Consider the following 25,160-nt stretch of genomic DNA (forward strand, 5'->3'; position numbering starts at 1 on the left):
AGACTACACTACTCTTTGGAAGAAGTTATTTCAGCTAAATTAAAATTACAACTAGTTTCCCTATGTGAAATACACTGCTGATACAAAAATAGTAAATTAAATTAATATCTTACTTTTGTGTTGCGGAACATCTCACAGTCTTCCATCACTTGCTGTCTACGTATCTTCTCCATTTTTTTCAAGACTGCTTCTGCAGTACTAAGATAAAAAGTTGACATGCAAGAGCATAGAGAGATTTAAGAACAAGCTTTGAGGACTTGCAAACATATACTCTTTTCAGGTTTATTTTCTCTAGCTAAACAGTTTGAAAAAAAGTCTGGCTTAGTAGGAAAAAAAGAACTTTGAAGGTGATAGCATCAGAAAAAAATTATGGCAGTTTTTAATAACACTTAAGTTGTTCTGCATGATAGCATTGTCATTTTTAGTTCACAGCCTTCCTCAGACAACAGGTTACTTATTCTTCTCTTAACCGTAGTTTAAGGTTCAAGTTGATTTTCCGTGACGATATATGCTGGAAAAAACATGCTGCTGCTGTTACACTTGACAAACCTTTCAGAAAACAATGTCCATCTGGGCTTCACAAAGAGAATTAAGACATTGACAGACAAGCAGAAACACTAGGACTACTTCCCTTGCTGTATAAAACTTTGCTCAGTAGCTTAACTTAACCAAGCATTATAAAAATATTCATTAAGCATGGAAGAAAAGTTAATTAAAATTTAAGAAGGCACTTTGGATGCTAAGAAAATTGATTCAGAGGGCAAGTTAAAGCTACCAAAAATCACAACATAAAGTGATCATTTGGGTTCACAAGACAACATGCAAATCCACCCAGTCCACACATAAGAGATGCTCTACTGTGAAGAGGTCTCTGCACCTGGCAATCCCAAAACAGACTGGGATTTTAAACGTAAAATTAAACGTAATTTAAACGTAAACTGTGCCCAGAGTCTTTACAAATGAAGCACCTTCCAAAGACAGCCTCCCCCACACACTTGCATGTCTGGAAGTCTAAAACAGCCACAAGCACGTATTCCCCCAAAAATCGGTTAAACAGATTGGCTGTGAAGTAAAAAGGCTCCCACCTTATATAAATCCGTATATTAACAATTACAGGACATAGGGGCATAGGAGGAGGAGGAGGAGCAGACCCTACCTGGTCCACAGCAGCTGAACACTACCAGGTCTTAGAAAGATCCAGAAAGTTCCAAGTTACGGAACGTGGTGGAACCTACTAGCCTGGTAACTATGGTAGCACGGAATGTTTACATAGGGGCACGTGGACATGTCTCAGCCTAACCACTGAACACATCTAGCTCTGGCTGCCACGAGTAGCACCTTTTTCTGCTGTCCAAAGGAGAAAGTCCCTAGCCAGTATTATGCCATAGCACAAAGGCTTGCTAATAAGGCTCATTTTAGTACTTTTGCAAGATGGTGAAAAAAAAGCCCACTTACTTTGTTATAAGTTTGTCAAACAAAACAGACTGATTTGTAGCGGTGTAATGACTCTGTCGAAGTCTGCAGCTTCGGCAGACTTCCAAAGCCTCATTTTCTTCATGGACTTGTCCTGCAGCTTTTGCTTCAGCTCTCATCTTCAATGTTCTGGTGACTAAAATGCATTCGTATATAAAATGTTGTGAGGCAGAAAATACGTTATTCCCCTTTATTTCACCATTGCTCTAATAAAATGTAAAGAAAATATGCAGTGGACTGGGGTTTTTTCTTCAAATACTGAATTGGAAGTTATTGTTGTGACCACAGCATTCAGCTTAAATTACTTCTCTTTAAACTACCTACTTAAAAGCACGACCTGTATCTCAAGTTTTTAATAGACTGAAAAGACACTCTGATGAAAACAAACACACAACTTTTGTTCCATGCAGTTACTTCTTCCCGAATATAACTCCATATCAAGTGTTTTTGCTCCATCCATGTAAAATTGTATCTAATTGTTTTTTTAAAAAATTGTTTACGTGGGAAGTCTCTCATTAAGATGCGTGGTTTTAGTACACTGTTTAAACATGCATCACTTTAATTTTCTCCATCATCACACAAAATCTCTAGAAGGTAAGAAATTCCTCAAGACAAATACCAAAGAACTCAAACCCTTGCTTGCTTGCAAAGAAAGATCTGCCCAGTACTTACCACACACCATCACTTGCCATGGGTTTGTTACTTGTACTATAATTAAAACAGTGGAGAGATCAGTGAGATAGTCAGTATAAACACAGCTATGCTTCCCTCTCATCATCAGCAACAATAACACTAAGGCAGAGCTCATTAAATAACAATGTACATTGCACAGGTAGAACTTGAATTACTACAGACAAAGTGCATTTCAGGTCCCTTCCCGCATACAGCCCAAGGCTAGCAGGACACTGCCTGGAGCTAACGGATTTTCCCAGCTGCCAGCAAACAGCCTAGGAGCACTGAGCCTTCCTGTGCTCTCAGCACGGCAATTCAGTTCCAAGATGAATCGCTGAGCTAGAGGGACACCTTCCTGACATCAGTGGGTTTGTGCGTCTCCTGACTGAATTATTTTCTAACTTGCATGTTATAATAATTAATTCAATAGTATAAACAAACAATAAAGATTACAACACTACAATGAAATCAATATTATAGTGTATTACAATATCATAAAATATTGCAATATATAATAATCTGTTTGCTGGAGAGATGGACAGGGGGACTGAGTGCACCATCAGCAAGTCTGCTGATGATGCCAAGCTGGGTGGTGCAGTCGACTCGCTGGAGGGAAGGGATGTGCCATGCAGAGGGACCTGGACAGGCTGGACAGGTGGGCCTGTGCAAACCTCACGAACTTCTGTCAGGCCCAGTGCAAGGTTCTGCACAAGTGTAGGGGGAATCCCAAGCACAAGTACAGGCTGGGCAATGAGTGGAACGAGAGCAGCCCTGTGGAGAAGGGCTTGGGGGTGTTGGTGAGAAGCATCTCAGTATGACACTGCAATGTATATCTGCAGCCAAGAAAACCAACTGTATCCTTGGCTGCATCAAGAGCAGTGTGGCCAGCAGGCTAAGGGAGGCAATTCTCCCCCTCTATTCCACTCTCGTCAGACCCCACCTGCAGTGCTGTGTCCAGCTCTGGCAGCATAAGAAGGACATGCTTGAGTGGGTCCAGAGGAGGGCCCAGAAGATGACCGGGGGGCTGGAGCACCTCCCTTACAAGGACAGGATGAGAGAGTTGGGGGTGTTCAGCCTGGAGAAGAGAAGGCTCTGGGGAGACCTTATAGCAGCCTTCCAGTACTTAAAGGAAAGCTGGGGAGGGACTCGATATCAGGGAGTGTAGGGACAGGACGAGGGGTGACGGTTTTAAACTCTTCAAAAAAGAGGGTAGATTCAGATTAGAGATAAGGAAGAAGTTCTTTCCTGTGAGGGTGGTGAGGCACTGGCACAGGTTGCCCAGAGAAGCTGTGGCTGTCCCCTCCCTGGAAGGTTGGATGGGGCTTTGGGCAACCTGGTCTAGTGGAAGGTGTCCCTGCCCATGGCAAGGGGTTGGAACTAGATGATCTATCTTTAAGGTCCCTTCCAACCAAACTGTTCTATGATAATACTTGTGTTGGTTTAGGCCCTGCTGGGACCGGAGACCACGTTGCCGTTGTCCCTCCCCCACCCCCAGACACAAGTAGGGCACAAACCCCGGGTTAAAATAAGAAGTTTAATACAACAGTGTAATAAAACAATCTGAACAACAACAGTAGCGATAGTAACAACAACAAACAGTAATGACAGTAAACGAGACAAAAGATATACAGAGAAATACCGCAAGGATACAGCCAGCCCGCCATGCGTGCTTTCTGCCACCAAAGCCACAAAGGAAAGCTTCCCGCACTGCCATGACGGACCTGACATCAGCATGGTGTGAATAACCCGGCTAGAGATCCCTTCCCCCTGCTTGGGAGAAAACTTAACCCTATCCTAGCTGAACCACGACAATACTGCAACATTCCCTCCTAGCTGCAAGACAGATTTTCCATTACTTGGTGTCCTGCAAACTCCAGAAAAATCTATGTCACCAAGAAACCCAGGCTAAGGAACAGATTCTCCAGTGCCTAAGAACAGGCTGGAATTCACACTGTGCTCTCCCACAGCCTGAAAGGAATTAACAGCACATCCTCCTATTTGCACTTACCTCTCTTCACAAAACTCATAGGAAATTCACTATCTTGGAGATATCAATACTCACAACTTCAGCCGATTCTGGCTGATGTGTTCAGAAGATTTTGGGGGCAAGTTAAATAGAGTGACCAAATGCAATGCTTCTCAGAAACCAGACTAAAAAGGAATCCTAAGGAATTACAACTACTTACCTTCTTTATAGTCTTCATTTTTTTGGTCTGAGTTCGGCTTTGCCAACTCTCTACATTAATAAAGAGGGCAGAGGAGAGAAGAATTACTGGATTAGAATTATTGTATAGAAGTATTGTATCGTATCGTACCGCATTGTATGGTTCCCCCCTCAAGACTAGGGAACTTCAGGTTTATAATCCAGTGCTCCACATCATGCAAATAAAAGCCTGTGGACCATACGGATTCAGACCCCAAGTCTGCTGTCTATCATGTGCAAAGAGTTTTATAGGGATGGACGTTCCCTAAACCTGCAAATCTTTAAGTCTCAGGGTCGGGCAAATAATCTCCAAAACCAAACCAAAGTGGACGAGAAGTCTCAAGGGATTTGGGGAAAGAGGCATGGTTTTTATACAAGCAAAAGACATTTCCTAAGAAGAGTGATTCTAGTTCTAAGATACTGGCACTGACATTAACATAATCATATACACCCACAGATTTTTAGCTGTAGATTTATCATGATGTGACTCATTGTGCATGCTTTCACTTTTCCTCTTCATTCTATAAAATGAACAGAGATTGGACATCTCAAAATACAATACCTCATCAAGTGTCTTCGACTGACATTTTCACTTAATATTTCCATGCTTTCATCAAAGCTAGAGTCTGAACAGGGCAACATGTTTTTTTCGCATTGATCTTAAACAGTGTCCCTTGAATCATACAATTTTGCCAGAGGAAAATTCCTAGGAAAAGAAGGAAATAAGAACACTTTTATCTGAAACACATCTGTTGAGCTGAGAAGGAAATTCTGCCTCATTTAGGCAAGTTTGTTCTTTCAATTCTCCTGTCTTGATAGTGTTACAACTAATGGCAGGCGAGCCTCGGACTGCTTCTACACCAAGAAGTAGTTCTTGGCGGGGGGGGTGGAAAATCAGCTTCCAAAGCTAAAGCTCCTCTCTGCCATGCTTTTCTTGTGGATAACTTGATATCCTTTTAAAAAATTATTGCAGCAAAGTCTTTCATATAAACTTGTCTTTTAATGAAAAAAACCAAAGCCTGTTATTTCAAAATTGGTTCTGAGGAGCAATCAAGTTTGAACATGCATGTCCTGGGATTAAAAACTAGTTAGTAGAGTTTTTCTCCTATTTCTGTTCCATTTATAACTGCCTTCAGAGGAACAATAAAAGATTTCCTTCGAGAGGACAGCATTTATCCACAGGAAACCAAAGCAACTGAAGATACACTTTTTTTTTATGCCTGCTGATCTTGTTCAGTCAGGAAGATGAGAAACAAGAAAATAACTTGCAGAGAAAACAACAAATATGACATTGATAACAGATTTTTACAAGAAAAGCCCTTGACACATGAACCACATGCCATGCAGAAGTTTCCAAGTCACGATCAAGTTGTCTGCCTGTTGCACTCTGCTGTAACCACCGAGAACTGAGTGCCCAAGCTACAGAGCTGCACAACCCCGCCCAGCTTCTGGCTACGCTTGTGCAGGGAGACTTTTACTCTCTGAGCGCCAGCGGATCTCTCAACACCAATGCTCTGCATTCAGTGCTCACCTTGCAAAGGCACCAACACTCATCTCCTCCTGGAGGTGTCAAGGGAAGCAAGGAAACAAGTTTCTTTTCCAAGCTTCCCAAAACCTGAGATAGTCTACATGCTGCTGCCCTCTTACGGTGAAATCCCACAGGACTTACCGCCACCCTGGCAACGGCTTGGTGCTCACTAACTTAAAGCTGTAAGACTGACAGCGAAGTTAGAATCTCACTAGCTTCCTTTTATTCCTTAAAATAAAAGTCAGAAATTCTATAAATGGCACTAAAAATGTTTAATCTCTATGAATAAAGTCATGCAATGTTACTCTCCCCCTTTGTATTTCTTTAAAAATAGAATCCAGTACATCAAACAGGACAAAGAAATAATGTAAAAGGATGTCTCTGTCATCTTCTGAAAATGTTTAATACTTTTTCTGGAAGTGTTTAATACTGCTGTGGTCATCAAAGTAATCTCCACTTCCATTTCATACTTGTGATTCACTCTGTGGTATCTAAAATTCCTGAGATAAAATCTGCATCCCAAGAAACTCACAGTGATGATGCATCTGCAAGTACACATCCAGTGAGAAACTTAACAACCCTGAACATTCCCAAAAGCTATATAGCTATCACTGTCAGTTCCAGATAATGCACTACCAGGACAACTGGTCCCAGCTAATTTACCATGTTTCCTGGCACAGTTAATTACCTGAGGGGAGTGTCATGCTTACAGACACTTTGTGCCTGAACTGGCTCAGGTACCTCAACCAGCCTACGTGTAGCTGAGAACTTGCACACTGTGAAACATCCCCTTACCTTGATCATCAACAGCAAGGAGTTTTCACCGAAACCAAGTCGTGCCACTTTGTCATCAATTTCTTTTTGACCTTCTATGTTATTTTCTAACGCAAAGGATGACTGCTGTAACCGAGTAAGCTGAAGTAAAAGCCTGAAACAAAAAAGGCAGTTCAAAAAAGGCACAGCTGGCAAAAGAGCAAGTCAGCAAACCTAAAACCAACCAAAATACAATACTTAAGAACGGCTCTTCTTCCTGACTTTTGCTAACTGCAAAACCTGCAAAGAAGTGAATACATCCATATCAATCTACTATGGGTATGGTATACCCCTGCTACCACAGAAGTACTGAGAAGTGCAAACATTTTTCTCTCCATGCATCCATCACACAATTTCAAAGTGAAGCTTGGATCTGCTAGCATTAACTGTAGTACATCAGGAGTCCCACATCCTTATTAAGGCCTAACAAGACAGCAGTGCATTTTTGCCTATGGCAGTGATTGACTTTGTAACCTGAAAAGCTAGAAATTTTGGGGGTTTAGACAAATCTCATTCTCCCCACATAGGCCAACCCTGGAATATTTTCTAACAGCTTTCACCACCGTTTTATATTCAAGGCAGTGCCCCAGAAGTCACCACCATGATTTGGTGAAGGTTAGACATTGTGCTCACAATGTGGGTTTGTGTCACTGAGGGACCCCATCACCAACTGCTCGACCAGAGAGCGCAGTGGCAGTTTCCAGAGTCATCCTCACACAAGGACTGTAAAACACGTCAGCAGAGGAAATATCTAACTATATTCAACCAAGAGACTACTAGAACTTAGCAGTATCATGACTGAAACTATGTTTAACTCAAGCTTTATGCATATAGGACAACAAATTGTATCACATTTACCAAGGTTAAACAAAGCAGGTGTTACAATAACGGAGTGTATTTTTATGAAGAGAAAATCTTAGATTAAAGTTGAGCATTATAAACATCAAAATTTATAAGTCTGAGCCAGTAAACCATTTGTAATTTCAATAAAGTTTTGACTGGGAAATTCAAAGTAAAAACAGAAAGTATTTTTAATTTGTAAAGCATTTTTGTTTCAAAATTTGCATCAACATAATGTAAAAAAAAGAATAAAAATTAAACAAAACAATTTATCCAATTTTTTTTTTTTTTTTTTTTTTTTTTTTGGTTGACAAAACTAGAAGAGCTCATGATGTTTTAACACAGAACCTTATTTCCTACAAAAAGCAATACCAACATCCCCTTTCCAGGTGCAATTTACCTTGTACCTGTTTATGCAACATGCACTTAAAATCCAACAGACCTGAAAATATTAGACAACCTATTTAATGCATAAGCCCTGAGCAGGGGACAAGTTTACCCTGGACAAGTGTATCTGCAAATATAAACCACAATAACATTTTGTGAAACTGTGCAGCCAAGCAAGCAAATACCACAATTTTTAATTGTCTCAATGCTGAACTATACACACCAAAACAAGCAACACAGATTATTTTAATATGAATGTAGCTTTAATATTAAATATCAGTACTACATTTATTAACTTCTCCCAAGTAGCAATTACAGTCACCATCTCTTAGCCTGAGTACAATTAGAAGCTACTATATCTTTTTTTACATTTCTTAAATCTTGCCCTAACAGGTGTTCGCTGTCAACATTTGTGGAAGTTCATAAAATGGCTTTAAATACTCTCAGTGACTCATACATTACTGAGAGGCAAGAGGGGGGGAAAAAATCCAAGACTATTTTAACAAAACCAGTTCCTAATTATCTCTTTGACAGATTACGCTTTGGGGATTTTTGTTGTGTGCAAGAGTTTTAGGAACAGAGGGAAGAAAAGGAAAGAGCATTTTAATGCAGGCCTGTCAATCAGCTGTCACAGAGTTCATTTTTCAACCTCATCCATTATGCAGATTGGGGTATTATTACAAAATATATTTTTGCTCAAGCATGAGGCTTCAAGCAAATAAGACAGGTGGCACTCGCAGAAGGAAGACTGGCTAGCCTTCCCTTTGGGGCACTTCTGCTGCTGCATCTTTAATACCAAACCAGGAAACAGCCATGCTCTAACAGAAGCATTTGTTGAAGAACAAGCCCTTTTGTATATAATTACTTGAAAAGATTAATATAATAAGGCCATTAAAAAACGCTTTACTTCTCAACAGTGTATGACGCTGGTTTACTCTTTTCACTCAGGAGCTACCATGCTGTGGATTTGGTTTTTTAAGATCTGAAGCAAGAGCAGAGTGCTTCTAAGTTAGCATTGCCAATGCCAAAACAAACATTTAATTGAAAATGTAAACTGAAAATAAATATTTTTATTTATTATATTATATTAAGGCTGGGAAAAATATGCTTTAAATTGTTCTCGATTGGGCAAAGTTAACATTATTCTAAGAATACATTTAGTTACCTTGCTCTAATAAATGAGGCACATGCCTTTATCCCAACTTTCTTCGACATGTTCTGCTCCCAGGACTCAGAGGCTGTGTGTTCCCCTTCGTCCATCCTTTCCAGTTCTTCTGAAGCGCAGAGGAATTCTTTTACAGCCTGGCTGCTGCTACAAGTCACTGCATTCTCACTCTTGGTTTCTGTAGCAAGGCCGGACCAAGCGTCTTCTTTCTGGCTGTCTGATCTGTGAGGCTGCAAATTAATCTCTCTTCCAGTCGATGTTTTGAAACTACCACCCCTTACAATAACCTCTTCAGACTGATTTATATTTGTTTCTGGAATGACTGATGAAGACAAGCTCTGTAAAAGGCTCATATAAACTTCAGCAAGTAACTTCCAGTACCAAGGGTTGAAAGGATGTAAGCAGATCAGTTGCTGCAGGCATGTGATCTTTTTTTCTACATTTTCCAGACCCTGGTAAATGGAAAACTGCAGGTTGAGAACCATTGTTAAGTGATCTGTGTTAGTAGCACTGCTTCTCCAGAAACAAAAGATAATAGATTAAAACCAGGAGTGGAACAGAATCATCATTCAGAGCCTAAGAAAATGTCTCCCTTAATAATGACACACATATATCACTAGAGGTAATTTTTCAATTGTACAAAACTGCGCTCTTAATTTTAAACGATACATGATAGAGATCATGCACGATGAAGCTGACAGCATTCCCTTCAGCTGCCCTGTCCCAGTCTGAAAGGCAAGGAGGCTCAAATGCTGTCATTTGTTTATATGCTTTCAGAGTTTTATACAGCTGCCCTTCTTTGTAGCGTAAACACCTTTTATGTAAAATAAACAGCAGCAGTAAAACTCTAGCAGACTCTAGAGCCTCTGGACTTTTTCCTTTATGGGAAAAACTCAATTTGTGGTGAGATACTCTTCTTGGTGGCAGCTTGGCAGCGAGTATATGGAAATAAAAGGGAGTTTTGAGCCGTCCTTTTATAGTGCAAAGATTTAAGCATTCATTTATCCCCTTTCTTATACTTCCTATTACATTACATTAATTCTGCCTGGCAGGGCATGATATTTAGTCCCTTCCAGGACTAGCAGCCTCCCTGCACAGGGAGCTCATTGTGGTACAGGGTGTTCTGATTTATAAAGAGTGATTATATCTGCAGTGACAGTTACCCTCTGTTTACCAAATACTCTGAGCACTGAACATCCTGAAGGATTGTACACATGAAGATTATTTTTCCAGAAAATAGTCCATATAAAGGAACTACTGGCAATATTTTAATATTCAAAATCTAAAAGAACGATTGCATTATTTACCATTTTTTCTGCAATATCCAGAGCCTCCTTATGCCTTCCTAAGCGACATAAACACCGAGCCTGGCCCTCTTGGACATCTTGTCTCATTGCAATGTTACTGGGAGGTAAGAGTAGTAAGCAGTTTGAATATTCACACAGGGCTTTCTAGTAGTGTCGACAAAAAGAAAAGCCAAACGAAACAGTAAGAGATTTTCATTTAAAGGCAAGCCTGACAGTACGCTTTGGTTATGACTACAGTCACAAAGGGAATTCAGGAGCTGAAGTCCACATTCTCATTTCTCCAGACTCAGCTATCACCTATGCCAGCAACAGACGAGGGCCCTGGTACTACACAGTCAAATCTAGACAGTGATGAGCAACCTCAATCCTAACTCGTGCTTAAGCCCTGGCAGGATTTACTACACATCAGTCCACCTCTCCCTCACCAGGACTGATCCAGAAGGGATCATCTGCAACGCAAGATGTACCTCCCCCAGCCACCAACTCAATGATCAGAGCACTTAACCTAAATTTGGAAGACCTTGTTTCAAATTCATATCATTGTCCACAGGAAGGTTTGAACCTGCAGGTACCTCACCTCACATGAATAATCAGCAAGTCGGAGAATACAGCAAGGAAGGTGAATCTTTATCATTCCTGTAGGGTGGTTCTAATTTGCACAAAATAATTATATATTAATTGGGTTAAGGAAAAAGACAAGAATGAGCAATACTTCTGTAGCTTAATGCTCAGGGCATTCAACGGGGCTCCAATTAACATTTAAATACATTAAATTACGTATTCAGTGAAGCTAAGGCTGGGATCTTGGTTCCTCCCCCTCCATGTGAGTGCTCAGACCAGAAGACTAAAGAGCAGTGCTTATTCTCCAATCTCTCACAATGAATATTTAATTATTCCTTGCAAAATTGAATGGTTCTAACACAAAGAGCTTCCAGGCAACATACCCTAAATACTTCCTAGCAAAATGGCTGAAATATTTTTCTTCCTTGGTGTTAAGCTTGCATTCCTTCTCGACCAAAAGAGACATCTCCCTTCTGTCCAGAGAATGCAGCAGCCACTGGTCAAAACGGATCACAGAAGGAATGCAAGACACCCCTGTTTGCCTTGTTACGGGACAAAGTGATATAACCTGGCAAGAATCAGGCATTACGAATTCCAAGTAGATTCTACAGTCACCTGTATCTTAAAAATGGGCACAGCTTAGATCACTGCTGTCCCTGGCATTTCTTATCACGTGGCCTAGGCTGACATAAAAGTGTATTCACAACAAACAAAGAGATTACTACCCCCATGTATTCATTTCCAGCCCCCTTTCTAGGGTCAGTGCTCTCAAATCTGTAATTTTATGTGCAGTCTGGTTCTGGTCCTGTCACAGTGATCCAGGCTAAGCAATAGGACTGAAGACTAGACATTTTTAACATGGATCATCATGACAGAAATGGGTTAGGGACCAATGGTCTGTTCCACTAGGAGATCTGAAGGGGTGTCATTCTACACTGAGAGGGCACCACAGCACACAGCAAGAAGCAATCTGCTCTTCCTGAGGGTCAGCAGCCATGTCTGACCTCCGTCTGAGGCATCTTTCTTCTCAGCACACTTTTATGAATCCATTCAGGGTGTCTCAGCTGAGACTGGCAAGCATCTGTTGTGTATAGACAAGGCAGCAGTAGCACTGGAATAACATTAAAAAGCAGAAGTCAGTGCCAGCTGAGATATACAAAAAGGTCCACAAATCCAGTGGGCAAGGCAGAAGGAGTGGAGTTAGAAGCTGGCCTGAGGGCTTTGAAATCAGGGAGCCTGTAATGCAAACCATATAGCCTGGAACAAGAAGCTATTACAGCTGAAACAAGGGCGGAAGTGGCTGGTTTCAACCAGGAACAAGGTAACAAAAGACTGGATCCTGCAACTACGATTATAAAGGCAGGAGAGCATGGATGATCAGGAATGAGGCTCAGAAAGTAGGCAGTGAGGACAGGATCTAGGACTACATCAGGCAGGAGCAGAAACAGAAACGTAAATGCACCCCAAAGGCACAACCAGCCATCCAGAGAGAGAGAGCAACAGAGAGGTGGGGCAATTCATGAGGCGGCTCATAAGACAACTGTCACGAGCCTGACAACCACAGTCAGCTTTCACCTGGCAGCAGGGGGAGCTCTGAAAAAGGTGAGCAGCAGCCAGGTGGTTGACAAGAGATGAGACAGCCTTTGTGGGACATGGTATTATCCCCAGGAGCAGAGAAATCCACACACACACCTCTGGCTGACTATGACTTTCACGGCCACAAACACCAGCTCTGCTCACCACTGAACTGCTCAGGTGGGCAAGCCTGATCTGGATCAGCTCTGGGTGCAGAACAACATTTCTGGCCAGTTCACATTGACTTCACACTGACTCCTGGAAAGATGACATCTGGCTGGGGGAGCCTGCCAGAACAGTTACCCATCGTGGCCTGGCAGCAGCTCAGCCAGCAGGACTGCTCTTCACCAGGTCACCACCCCTGCCCGTGGGCCAGTCATGCTTTCCGCACAAACGAGGAACCACCAAGCTGGATATAACCCTGCCACTCACTCTAGCATCTCCAGGCCACGGCTCTACCGGGAGGCTTTTATATAAATAGACACGTTTCCTCAGCGCACCAGGGACCACAGGCTCAGCCCAGTTTATCCCCACAGCTTCCACCCACCAGGGCCCAGGCTCGGCTCAGACCCCCAGGCCGTGTGAGAGCCCTGGAAATACCTCAAAGTCCTGCTGCCGGTAGTGTGCCTGGGGCAGGCGCCCTGAGAAGGCCTCATGCTCTCCCCCGCTGCATGGGCTGGAGGGGAGAGCCGGCTGGGGCACTGGCTGGAAACGGCGGCGGTGGCAGCCCGGGTGCTGCCGGCCTTCCAGGGGCGAGCCCGCCGAGCGAAGCAAGAGCAGAGGAAGGCCCGGCCTCAGGGCAGCGTCTGGCTGACTCCCCGTTTCTGGCGTTTGCCTGTCGGTGTTAGGAGGGGGCGGTAAACGGGTGCGGTTTGCACCCCTGGACAGGCAGCAGGGCTGTCGCACCTCCCCAGCTCTGGCAAGGAGTTTGGTCACAAGTCACTGTAATGGAAATGTAAGATCTTGTAACAAATAGTCAAACCAAGCTGCTTTGATAAATTAATTGCATAACTGCAGAGTTGTTCTGTTAGTATCTTGGCTCAGTGCCTACGTGGGGGCGGGTGGGAGTGTATTTTGGTAACTTTTCCATTTGATTTCACTTCTGCTCCAAAGCAGAAGGTGGAAACTTGAGAAATCTCAGCGTTTTTGAGACACGGTTTCCCAAAAGGGGATATGACTAAGTGAAGACTGATCCTAGAGCTTCTTCAAGACAAAGATTTTCAGGCACACCATTCCTCATTAACAGCACCTAGGTGAAGTTGTAGCTACCTCAGCTGTTTGCCCTGCCTCACAATACTACCATGCACAGAGTGTGCTGTGTTTTAAGTGTACTGCAATGCTGTTTCCACCTTGCCAGTCCATCCACCCAGGAAGGTCCATTTTGTCCCATCTAATCACCACGCAGGTTTGGAGAGGGTGAGCTGAAAAGTCATCCTTGTACTTCCTTAACCTGCAAAATGGACTAATGAACCTGGCTATACCAGAACGGTCTTTGAGGCCAAAGCACTGCTTGTATGCATAATTTTAAAGGTTTCCTTTCTAAGTAGACATGTGGGTTTTTGTTGTTCTAAGTGGATACATGCCCAAAATATCTTTCCATGCCACCATATTTATGACTGGATGTAGCAACAGCTGGCATAAATCCCTGGGTAGAACCTCAACTTTGGCAGGTAGATTTGATCAAAAAAATAAAAGGGGATTGAGGCTTCTTTTGCATGTCTCATGGACACTGGACACACCTATTCCCTTCCCACTCCTCCAGGACTGCCAGTCATGCTGCAACACACCAGTCTAACGAGCAAAGCATGAAAATCCAGCAAGACGATTAAGAACAAATCAAAAAGAAGAAAAAACAAAAAAGAAACATGAGTAATCAAAGTGAAATGTGGCCCCAGCTCAAAGTAAAACACAAAGAGCAAGGCACTCCCAGGGGCAAATCCCAGAGAAGCCGGTTGGCTGCCAGCTTGGATTGCTGAGTCCTCCCGGGCTGGGGGTTTCAGCCGCCGTGGCCTCTGAGGATACCAGCGTGGTCTGCAGAGGCTCTGTGTTGCAACAGAGAGTGCCTTTGTCTGGTAAATCAGCGATAGGAGAGCAGTGATTCCTGAGCACCACACAGGGGGCCTAGCAGCTGACTGCATGGTTTCAGTCATAAATCACAGGCATAAAATTGCTTCTCTTCCTCCTTCCTCCCTTGCCTGGCTCTCCCCCTGCCTCCCCTCAGACATTTAAAAGGTTCCTCATGTATTAATTACAGAAATTAAAAAATGCAACTTTAGGAAATTCCTGTGCCTTGTCAGCACTGGAGATTTGCTCAATTTCTCCCCTAAGACCCGAGTCATCAATGTAGCTGCCAGAACACAAATTCCCACTGTACTTAAGTAAAGCTGTTTGCCTGAGTCTGCACAGCATGATTTGCTACGGTGCTGTTAGCCCTGGCTTCACACAGGAGAAATCTCTGGAAGAGGCAGCTTTGAGGGGGCTCAGAGATACAGGAGCCCTACAAGAGCCTGCATGGCTGCAGCTGCGCTGTGTAGGCATCTTCAGGGATAAAAGAAGCCATAGATGAATCTCTTCCTAAAGGCAGCCAAGGTATTACTCCACCATCAGCCTAAACCACCAGCTCTGCACATGAACATCAGACCAAGAGAACAAACGGGCCCCAGTAAGTTGTGGTTGATGAACAAGTTCCCGTGCATCAGCAAAGCTACTGTAGCTGTTTACACGAGCATGCTTCCTTACGCTGGTGGTGAGGTGCTGTGACCCAGCTTCAACCTCGGTAACTGGGGGCAGGCTAGCATGCTTCATCTTGCAGTCAGGGTGAGCCCAGAGCCCACAGCCTGGGTGGTGAAGACAAGTCAAGCGATAGGCAGGAATTTGTCACACTGCTCTATTGCCTGAGCCTCTTGGCCAAGGAAAGAAAATACAGCATGGCAGATGAAGCTTGTCTAGATCCCGACAGCCCTTCTTCTCCTCGTTTTCCAGTCTACTCTGAGGCAAAATTAATTTGGAAGAATTCTCCCCCAGTGCTTCTCTAATTACTGATGTTATCTGTATTGTGATAGCCTCCATGGGTCCTCGCCACAGTCCAGCCACTCTTGTGCCAGGAGCATGTACACCACAAAGTTTTCAGAGACCATCAAGCACACAGTAGAAACAAGAAACCTTGGTCAGCAACTAGGGCCCTACCTTGGTAGGCACTATCCACACACATCGACCATGCAGCTCTCACATGGTTTAGAGCTTTATTAAAATATGCTGGAAAGTAGCTGCTCTTGGAAGAAAGCAAAGGAGAGACTAGTTCCCTCCTCAAAGCAAGAGAGCTGCCTGCAGTGAAGAGGGCAGTAAGGCCCACAGCGAGCACTCCTCAAAGGATGGGCGGCTCCTGAATCTTAAGTGGATTCTTCCAGACACTGTGAAATATTCATACCTTGAGGGAAGATTAGTTTTCTTGACAGTCATAGGCTTCTCCCTAAACATGAAAAGAGGGGAGCAGCTCTTTATTTTCTGACATTGTCTCACTGTGTCCTTGTCTCTTGCTTTTTATTTAGATTGCAAGCTCTTTACAGCAGAGACCATCTTTCATCCTCTTAGCATAGTGTCACACATAAGGAGATATTGTCCATGACCAACTCGGGAGGGTAATACAAATAACATTTCATGGCTAGGGCCATACAGAGGTTACCACTACTACAAACTGCAAACAAATCTGCAGTTAAAGTTCTGATGAGCTCAGATGAGCTCTAGCATATCTTACTATGATGGTATGAGATGCAACTGCAGAGCTCAAGAGCAATCGTCCTGGAACAGTAAGTGGTCATACTGAGGGTGACAGAAGCCTGACCCCCTGAGCCAGAGCTACTGACCCAAATTTCAGAAAAATAATACTTGTCTCAAACTCAGTACATCTTTAAAGAAAGTCCTGGTAGATCAGAATGAACATCCATCTCAAGCTAGCTGAGAAGCCAGTTCAGCCAAATGTGAGCAAGAAGCTACATTTGCTAACCTAGATCCGTCCTCGAGGAAGGTAAAACAGGACTGAGCAAAGGCAAATACAGGAACTAAAATGAGTCCTTACTCTTGAAGGGGAAAAGTGCTCTGGCACCCTCACACACTGTGGAAAGAGAAGAGTACGTTGAAACTAGGGCAGTATTAACATGTGAGCACAGAGGCCAGGGGCCGAGCAGAAGGGCATCAGGCAAGAAACCGGGCAGGAAGAGGTGATCCCAGGCAGCACTGCTTCAAACAGGCACTGAGTTCAACAGGCAGGGAATGTCCTTCTGCATTCTCATCTCTCCAGAAGAGCAGAACCATGGAATCTGGTTCCTTTAGAAGTTATCAAGTCACCCCACAGTTCTAGTAAGATGCAACGAAAATGAGTGGGGAGGTGAAGGGTCATGCATCATGGAAATCAAAGAGCAAGAATTGTTTGTTATTAGCAGAAGCCAGAAGTTTTTTAGGGGTCCTTAGGACAGTCAGGAGAAGACATAACCCCCAAAAGATGGTTCATTTGCCTGCTCTACCTTAAAACAGTGCAACCTTTCAAAACCCTGGCAAGCCATGTTAACTAGGCCATAATCCTTCCCCCTCAGGCCTCACAAAACCCAGAAAAGTTGTTATTGCCAAGAGGGTGCACCACACACAGATGTGTTCAGCTGTTAATGGGTTTTGCAACTATTTTCTGTCTAGCATGACAAATGATGAACAAAATGAATACACCCTCGGTTTTGACCAGAATCTGTTGAAAACAGAATAGGAAAAAAGGTTTCTGGAGAGTCAGGAAGAAGGTGATCAGATGCCAGGGAGAATCCTAAAGCAAAGATCTTCCTGCACAAGCCTGCACATTTCCAGTACTGATGTGAATCATGTGTCTGAACCTCTTCACTCAGCCGTGTAGTACAAGCACCAAGGTTGTACCTTCATGGTCTGAAGATACAAGCTGGATGCAGAAGTCATGGCAAAGTGTGGTATCCTCAGTCTACTGTTCTAACTGTAAAAAACCCCAACAGATTCGGTGTTAGGCACAGTGAAGTTTGTATACCTTCTTCTATGCCCTTTTTTTCAGTTTTATCAGTTTTTCTGAAAATTCATTAACTTCCCATGGCCACAGTTACACTTGTTGCTTAATTGCTACTCATGATGAAACCAGGGTGTGGAAACCACAGTGGATTTGTTACCTCTCTAGGTTAAAACTTTACTACTGTGGTTTTCAGGACTGGGCAGGGCTAAGTAACGCAGGTGGCAACTCCTGTAGGACACCACTTAAGCAGCCTTGGCTGCTGTAGACCTCTGCTGTAATAACATGCATTACACTGAGCTGACTTACTGCAATACTGCTGTCTTGCAGGAACAATGAGAAACAAATCTAGAGTTAGAAAAAAAATTGCTACATTGAAGAAATATATGCAGGGCTTCAGGACTGCCCTTGAGCGACCTGCACAACTCGTGGGCTTTTCCATTCCTGCTTTCCTTTTCCATATGGAGACTGGCAGGGGAGGCTGCCTCCACAAGGGAAACAACCAAACTGTTTGTTGATTCTCCGGTGCCTCATTTCCCATGCAGCTTTTGCACTGTTGGAAAGGACCAGTGGAAACAGCTATTAAATTTAGCTTCTATGGCTTCATATTTGCCTTGTACAAGTATCAGTCCCACAGAAAGCGTGAGGCAAAGCACAGGGAAAGAACTACTCAATGAGCAAATGCAAACAAAATGTAGAAATAAAAAATGGACTTTGCCCACAATTGCTCCCTTCCACAAATCATTGCAAGTGAAATTGAATTTAGAGCCAAGAACACCACAAAACATACATCTGTGATGCAGTTTTTAACTTCGTGCTGTCACTAAGACAAATGAGCCACTTCCATCACAGGGCTTCCGTGGGCCTCTGCTTCTGCACTCTGTGGGTGCTGGGTGCCATGCTTGCACAGACATCCTTGCAGCTGGACTTCACCTGGGGGCTCTGGCCAGCTGCTGGAAAGAAACTGCAAGACTGAGAGCAGTTACTATTGCAATATTATTTGTACCATGTCCTTCAGTTCAGAACACGTCATTATTAGAGTCTATTTTGTGGACCCTCTTCCACGTTAGTCACTTAAGACAGGCTTCACTGCAATTACATTTTTTTATATTTGGCTTTCATTTAGGAAAACTGAAAATCACGAAGAGGAGAATTACTGCCAACACTGACCTTTATTTTCACCCAAAGACACAAATCAACTAGGTGTGACACACACTTGCGTTCCTTTTCTACCTTTTCTTCCTTCTACCAAATAAGTATTTTAAGGTAATGAGCACCAGCTCAGCACTGAGCCTGTAAAGAAACACACATGGGAGAGGAATTAGTCACAATGCTAATAATTCAACATTACAGCAGTAGAAACACAATATTCAAAGGTTTCATTTTGCAGTATATGAAGTGCAGCAAGTCATTTAAAAAACAAAGATGTTAGAAACCACCATGCAACAGACTGAAGACCACCACCATCAGCATTTCAAAGCAACACCAAGACCACAGGGAGCAGTTTAACATCATTCTAGAGGGGACTTTTTGGCATAAAGAGAAAAATAAGGCAGAGCCCAAAGTAGCTTGGTATTTTAAATTTCTAAAAATAGTAGCTGACAGTATTGTTATGAAAACAAATGGAAAATGGAAGGGGCTGGGAAGAGGGGGCTGGGAGAGGGGAAACAACGCACAAAGCCAGCTGGTCTCTTGTGAAAATATCGACTGAATTGCAGCATTTTGGAATTGCTGACAACACTGTAAACAAAAAAGGTAACTGTTTTAAAAAAGGTGACTGTGTGCATAATCCAGGGCTTTTCATAACTCCCTCATTAGCTGACGGAGTCTTGAATAAGCATTCTTTCTCCCTCCCCCCGCCCCCCCCCCCTTTTTTTTTTTTCTTTTTTTCCCCAGATCGAGTAAAACCATTTGGCCAAACACCAAGCTCTGCTGGGTACTAGCACTCATCTCCAGGCCTGCACACAGGTCGCTGCTTCAGCTAGGGATGTAATTTTTCAGGACTGACAAACTACAGCACAGGAGTGATTGTACCTCCTTAAATACCTTTTTCTCAGGCAGGGATAGGTCTGCAGGCACAATGCCGGGTCCTGAAGGGAAGACTGGGTCTTGAGCCCTCCAGCTGGAGCCCAGCAGTTGAGTAGACAGGTGTGATGCGCCATGCTGATGCAAGACGGCGGCACTGCCACTGGTGGGGAGCTTCTGTGGGTGACAGCAAGTCAGGCTCACCAGAGAGGTGCAGAAAGTGCTCCTCTCAGACCCTTCTTCTCTGAGGAAAAGGCACATGTTAATGTCAAAAGCAGCCATGAAGCATGATGTCCAACTGACAGGGACTTCAGCAGGGAAGTGGTTCCTACTCGCCTCTACTCTTTTAAATGCAATAAAGAGCATCTGCCTTAATGAGAAAAATCACGTGAAAGTCCCTGGCCTGCTGACACAGCAGAACAGTTCAGCAACAAGCAGCTGTACTGACTTGCACGTGAAGCTGACCTCACGCTGGCTGTTCAGCCAAGCCAGTTCTCCAAATTCAATGCGTCTGAGGAATCAGTGAAATTCAGTTTTGTGAAACAGGAAAAAAAGACATTTGAGAAGAGCTGGTTTCTGACATTTTCATATAGACATGGTTCCTGGTTTCCACATCACCTCTTAAAACCACACGCACTCAGTAAAGAGACATTTATTCCATTATTTCTTTTTTCAAATTTTTGGTACAAAGTTTATTTTCAGAAGTTCCCACATGATCCTTTCTCTTACCAGGAATTTTCTATCTCCGATTTATTTTCTTTATCTGTTGAAGCAAAAGCAGTAATTGCTACAGAAAGCAATAATGGCAAATATTACAAATATTTTACAGCAGCATTTATTTGTCTCTTTGCCTCAAGAAATTAACAAAAATAAATCCAAAGACAAGATCCATACTGCCACAAAGGCTTAGGTTTGTAATATCCAGAAGTACGCTGCGTTCCCGTATATGAGTTGTACAAGTCCAGCACAACTTTCTAAGTTTGTGCAGAGCCTGATAAATAAGACACGGAAATATCAGTTATGTTATACTGTTTCTAAGGACTTTTACTCTGTAAAATGTTCGGCCACTCAAAGCTATAAGCTTAATCACATATCAAAGAACACAGGCAATAAAGCCCATTTTACTAGAACATATAGTATTAGGCCAAACAAAACATAAGAGGACAAAATCTAGTGGTCACTGAAGCCTCTTCAAAAAAGGTCTAAAACAGAATGTTTCCATTACGTATCAGAATAAAAATGTACTGTATTAAAATGTGATTTTTTTTTTTTTTTTTTTTTTTTTTTTTTACAAGCTTTTAATCAGTCTTCAATTTACAGTGCGGAACTTCTGCCAACTACAGTAGTTTAACTTTGGCACAACACTAAGTTCCAATCCTTTTGGTATTCAAGTCCTGTGTGTGTCCAAAAATTTTCTTGGTTTCACAAAAGATTAGGCCCATTCACAGTCAACCAGTTATCTTGAACTTTTTCAAGAATTGCTTCCCCTTCACCACACTGGGCAACTACAAAGGAAAGACACTGTAGACTATTGCATCATTCAAAAGAAACTCTTCATTCTAAACAGTGACAGTATTGTTGCTTCCTTTAACATCACATACAACAGACAGATCACAGAGGGCGACACACTGGACACCCTCTAAAAACCTTGCTGGTCGTGAGTGAATTGTCTTCCTCATACTTCAAATATATAACAATGCATTACCTTAATTTCATTTCACATGTCAAACAGGACATTTAAGTATATTGCAATATATTATAGAAAATTGCAAAGCGCCATCATTTCTGTAAACGAGATCGACACCTGTTAACTCTCCTGTGCACATGAAGAGCCGTACCTAGTGCCACATTTTCTATACAATATAAAGCCTTCCCAGGTAGGGCAACTCAGCTTTAGTGCATTTCTGTACAGACTGTAAGCAAACATGCAGATAGCCAACTATGCAAAATAGGAAACACCTTTGTAAGTTGGAACTGGAGGCAGGGGGAATATTTTGACATCATAACAGAGCTCTTGCAGTTTATCATATCACAGATGAAGATTTGAATCTTCTGCCGTTCTAGCACGTTCTTTAGGGAAAGTTTCATGATAGGTATCTAGTATTGGACAAGCATAAGGAAATACTTTCATCATCTGGGACACAAATATTATGTGTCTTAACACATTCTAAGTTATGCACGATCCATATAGTTCATATGTTCATATAGTAATCTTATCTCTAAAATACTTGAGAAACCCCAAATCATTTTTAGGCCACAGTATTATAGCCAAAGATCAGTTACTTTATTCACCACTGTAGTGCTACCTGCTCTAGGAAAAAAAAAAAAAAAAAAAAAAAAAGGCCTCACACTTCCCAACAAGCATCAAGTCAGAAGCAGAGGTAAGTACCATTGCTAACTACAACACAAAGACAAGTGCTGCAATCCAGCCAGCACACTCCCAGGTGAAGATCCACCTCACCTAATTTCAGATGTCTGTAGTGTCCGTGTCTGCCTGCAAGCCACATGTTAAGAGTCAATGAAGTTCAGGGTGCAGTTCATCTGACCAACTCCAAGCATGTAGGATCAACGGGCTTGCATTTGTTAGGTATACTGACTAGCTGCAGTGTCTTGCTCAAATGCAGAAGAATCCCACCTTAATTCATGAAAAGTGCTACAGGATCCTCAGTTATCACTCTACATTTTACAATGTCATGTAAGTCAGATTTGCAATGACTATCCACTGAAAAAGTGAAGATGCTCTTCACCACAGAAGGAGAAAAACTCCCAAGAGCTCCAATCATTAAACTTGAAAATACTGGATGTTACCTGCCTGTGCTTCAAAATCTCCCCTTTTAAAGGTGGGAAAACAATACAAAAGTTTGAGCTATTGAGTGTGTATAAGTAGCTATTGAGGGGATTTTTCACCTTGCTACATCTTTCATTTTAAAATCTTTTCCTACAGAATTTTAACACATCACCAAACCTCAAGTAACTTGACCTAGTAAGTTTGTGTCATGCTACTTGCTAAATCTACATTACAAGTTTGGTGGAGAGTATAGGTGTAATCCAGCACTGTTCAGTGCAGGGAACCAAGCCCTCTACTAGCCCTTCCCATATCTAGTTTACATCAGCATCATGAACAACTCTCAACAGTTTCACTGCTCTCTAATCACAGCCACCATCTTTTCATTACCACTGAATGTAGGCAAAATTATTTTCCAAGAAAAAATAAATTAAATCAAAGAAAGTAGCTATATGTTATTGCACTCTATTTTTGTGCATTCAGGTTAGAGCAAGGATATTTAATATTACAGAAGCTTAAAGATTATCTTCTCTCCTTGGGAGATATGAATATAGACAGATACATTCAGGTGGAGGATGCAAATCGATACTGCTGTAATTACAGAAGCAAATGCTGAAATCCAGCCTGGATACATAGTACTCTGTTAAGTGCAAAAGGGAAAACGCTCCCCACCTTAAGCTACAGCTTGGTTACTCAGCAGCCACAGACTAGTTGTCAGTTACTGCTGTGCTCTCATTTCAGAGGAAAACGGAGGAGGAAAAGTGTCAGCACCTTTAGGCTTTCTGGCCTACGGGGACTGCATAAAGCCATGAATCACTTTGTATGGGCTCCAGAAATGCTTTCTCTGCTCTGTAGAGAAGGGAGTGCACTTGCCTGCCTCAACAGTTCCTTGGCGAGCAGGAGGAAAATAGGCTTTTGCCCAAAGTCAGCAAATCTTGCATTAGAAAAATTATTTCATGTCATGTGAGGACATCATTGCAAGTTTCCTTCCCTATAATCAAAGTTACTGCCAGACCATATTGCATATAATGGCATGAAAACAAAAAAAAAAACCAAAAAAAAAAAGGTACTGGACAAGGTTGAAAAGGGAATGGCCTCATTTACTATACTGTATTAGAGACAATCCACTAAATTCTAATCATGAGGTACTAGATATCTTTCCTCTCCTTTGCTTTGAAAACAAGACAGAGATTTCTAAAAATGAGTGATTGCAATACTTTACTTGTTCTGTCAGAACAAGAGTAAAATTTGCTTTGCTTATCAACTTCTAGGTAACTGAATTGTGCAGGGCAAGCAAAAGCCTTCAAGCTTCTACATCTTCCCTTCTTTCCACTTCTTACAAGCCAGCACTCTGTTAGTTCATTCAAACCTCCAGGGAGGACTAGCTCTTTCTTTTTACAACAAGCACTAACCATGGGGTCAGTGAGAGGTTGATACTGGGAAGACAGCACTGTTTAAGATGGAACTGTGCTCCTTCACTGTACTCAGAAGCAAGAGCAGAACATGGCATGAAGCAGCATGATACAACGATGGTGGATGCCTCACCCAGTTGTGACACCACTTGCTTTCTTTTAACCCTTTCTTTCACTCCATTCTGGCACAGGATTATCTTTATTCTCCCTTTAGCTGAATTCTAGATACAGCAAGTAACTGGTGTTATCAGATCAGGTACTCCTGGCAGAAACAGCAGACGGAGAGGAAAGCTCAACCTTAGCTCTAAAGGAACTGGTGCTCACAGCTGAATTCTGAAACAGTGCTCCCAACGAAGACTGAGAACAAACGAGAGGCAAGGTCTGAGCAAGGTCAGTTTCTTCATCTCACTCTCAATGACAATCACTGGAAGCTGGTTCATAACTGGCTCAAACCTAAGAGGTGAAGCTCCACACAAATAGAGAGAACATACCACAGGCTCATCTACACACAGTTCTTCACCAAGCAGGGAAATCCATAAAACCCCACATTGGACACTCACCCCAGGGTAGACATACTTTCTTGCCCCTTCGCTCCCCACTGTCAACACAGCTCAGTCCAAGTGGCTTCCAAAACATCCTGCAGGTGTGCATAAGCTACAGGAGGGAGCCAGGCTGCAGGGGCGTGCTGCTGCTGAGCACTGCAATGCTCAGGTTCATCATAAAGACACTTGCTGATGTGCTTAGGTTGAGGAAGTTTCCTGTATGTAACCGGTAGAATGAGAAGGTGCCATATCCTCTCCACCCACCAGGCAATTTCTTTCCTCTCAAGTGACCATATAGTGTGCCTCGGGCACCTATGCAAGGAGCACAGCAGCCTAAGGTTGGCCGAGATGAATCTGAGCTAAACTACTGTTACCAGTAGCTTTGAGTTCCCACCAGCCACAACCACAATTCACAGACAGAGACCAGCATGCTGATAGCTCTTTCCAATGCTCCTCTCCTGACACAGGAGGCCTCCGGAAGGAGCTTCCCTCTCTCCCAGTACACAGTGCAAATACACGTGCTGCAAACATGAAATAAACTGGTAACTGATGGACTCTGTTTGTTCAAAGAGAAATAACAGACAGATTAGGAGCAATAATGAATGCATTCAATTGCTTTCTTTAGGCTGAACTCACCCAGATTTTTCTCATCCTTGGCACAACTGAAAGGCTTACAGTGTGCACGTAGCCCAAAGGAAATGTGGACACTCCGCATCTCTCATTAGCTGATCCACAGCACATGGCTTAATTTAAATTTTATACTCTGCAGAGATGATGATCCTCAATGGGCTGTAAATACTATTATAACTACTGGAATACGTGGAACTGTAATATTTACAGCAACTGAAAATCTGGCCC

The 25,160-nt window shown here is 42.7% G+C and overlaps 1 protein-coding gene across 1 annotated transcript; it reads right to left on the minus strand.

Moving 5' to 3' along the window:
• Positions 1–5,027: 5,027 nt before the first annotated feature.
• Positions 5,028–13,904, minus strand: LOC141955008 (zinc fingers and homeoboxes protein 1-like). The gene is made up of 6 exons (XM_074895080.1): positions 13,825–13,904; positions 13,125–13,191; positions 10,390–10,532; positions 9,082–9,600; positions 6,672–6,804; positions 5,028–5,054 (listed from the first exon to the last, which is right to left on the minus strand). The coding sequence occupies exons 1-6, from the start codon at positions 13,902–13,904 to the stop codon at positions 5,028–5,030; spliced, it is 969 nt and encodes a 322-aa protein (XP_074751181.1).
• Between the last annotated feature and the right edge of the window lie 11,256 nt (positions 13,905–25,160).

The sequence above is a fragment of the Athene noctua genome, unplaced genomic scaffold (genome assembly GCF_965140245.1).
Source record: "Athene noctua unplaced genomic scaffold, bAthNoc1.hap1.1 HAP1_HAP1_scaffold_66, whole genome shotgun sequence".
Taxonomy (NCBI): domain Eukaryota; kingdom Metazoa; phylum Chordata; class Aves; order Strigiformes; family Strigidae; genus Athene; species Athene noctua.

Excerpts from the sequence above, each read along its gene's own strand:
- LOC141955008 (XM_074895080.1), bottom strand. The coding sequence starts at position 13,904 with ATGGACCTTCCTGGGTGGATGGACTGGCAAGGTGGAAACAGCATTGCA. Across the intron at positions 6,805-9,081 it reads GCCTCATTTATTAGAGCAAG|GCTTTTACTTCAGCTTACTC; the intron begins GTAACTAAATGT and ends TTTTTGTTTCAG. Across the intron at positions 5,055-6,671 it reads CCTTGCTGTTGATGATCAAG|GAATTTTCCTCTGGCAAAAT; the intron begins GTAAGGGGATGT and ends TTCTTTTCCTAG.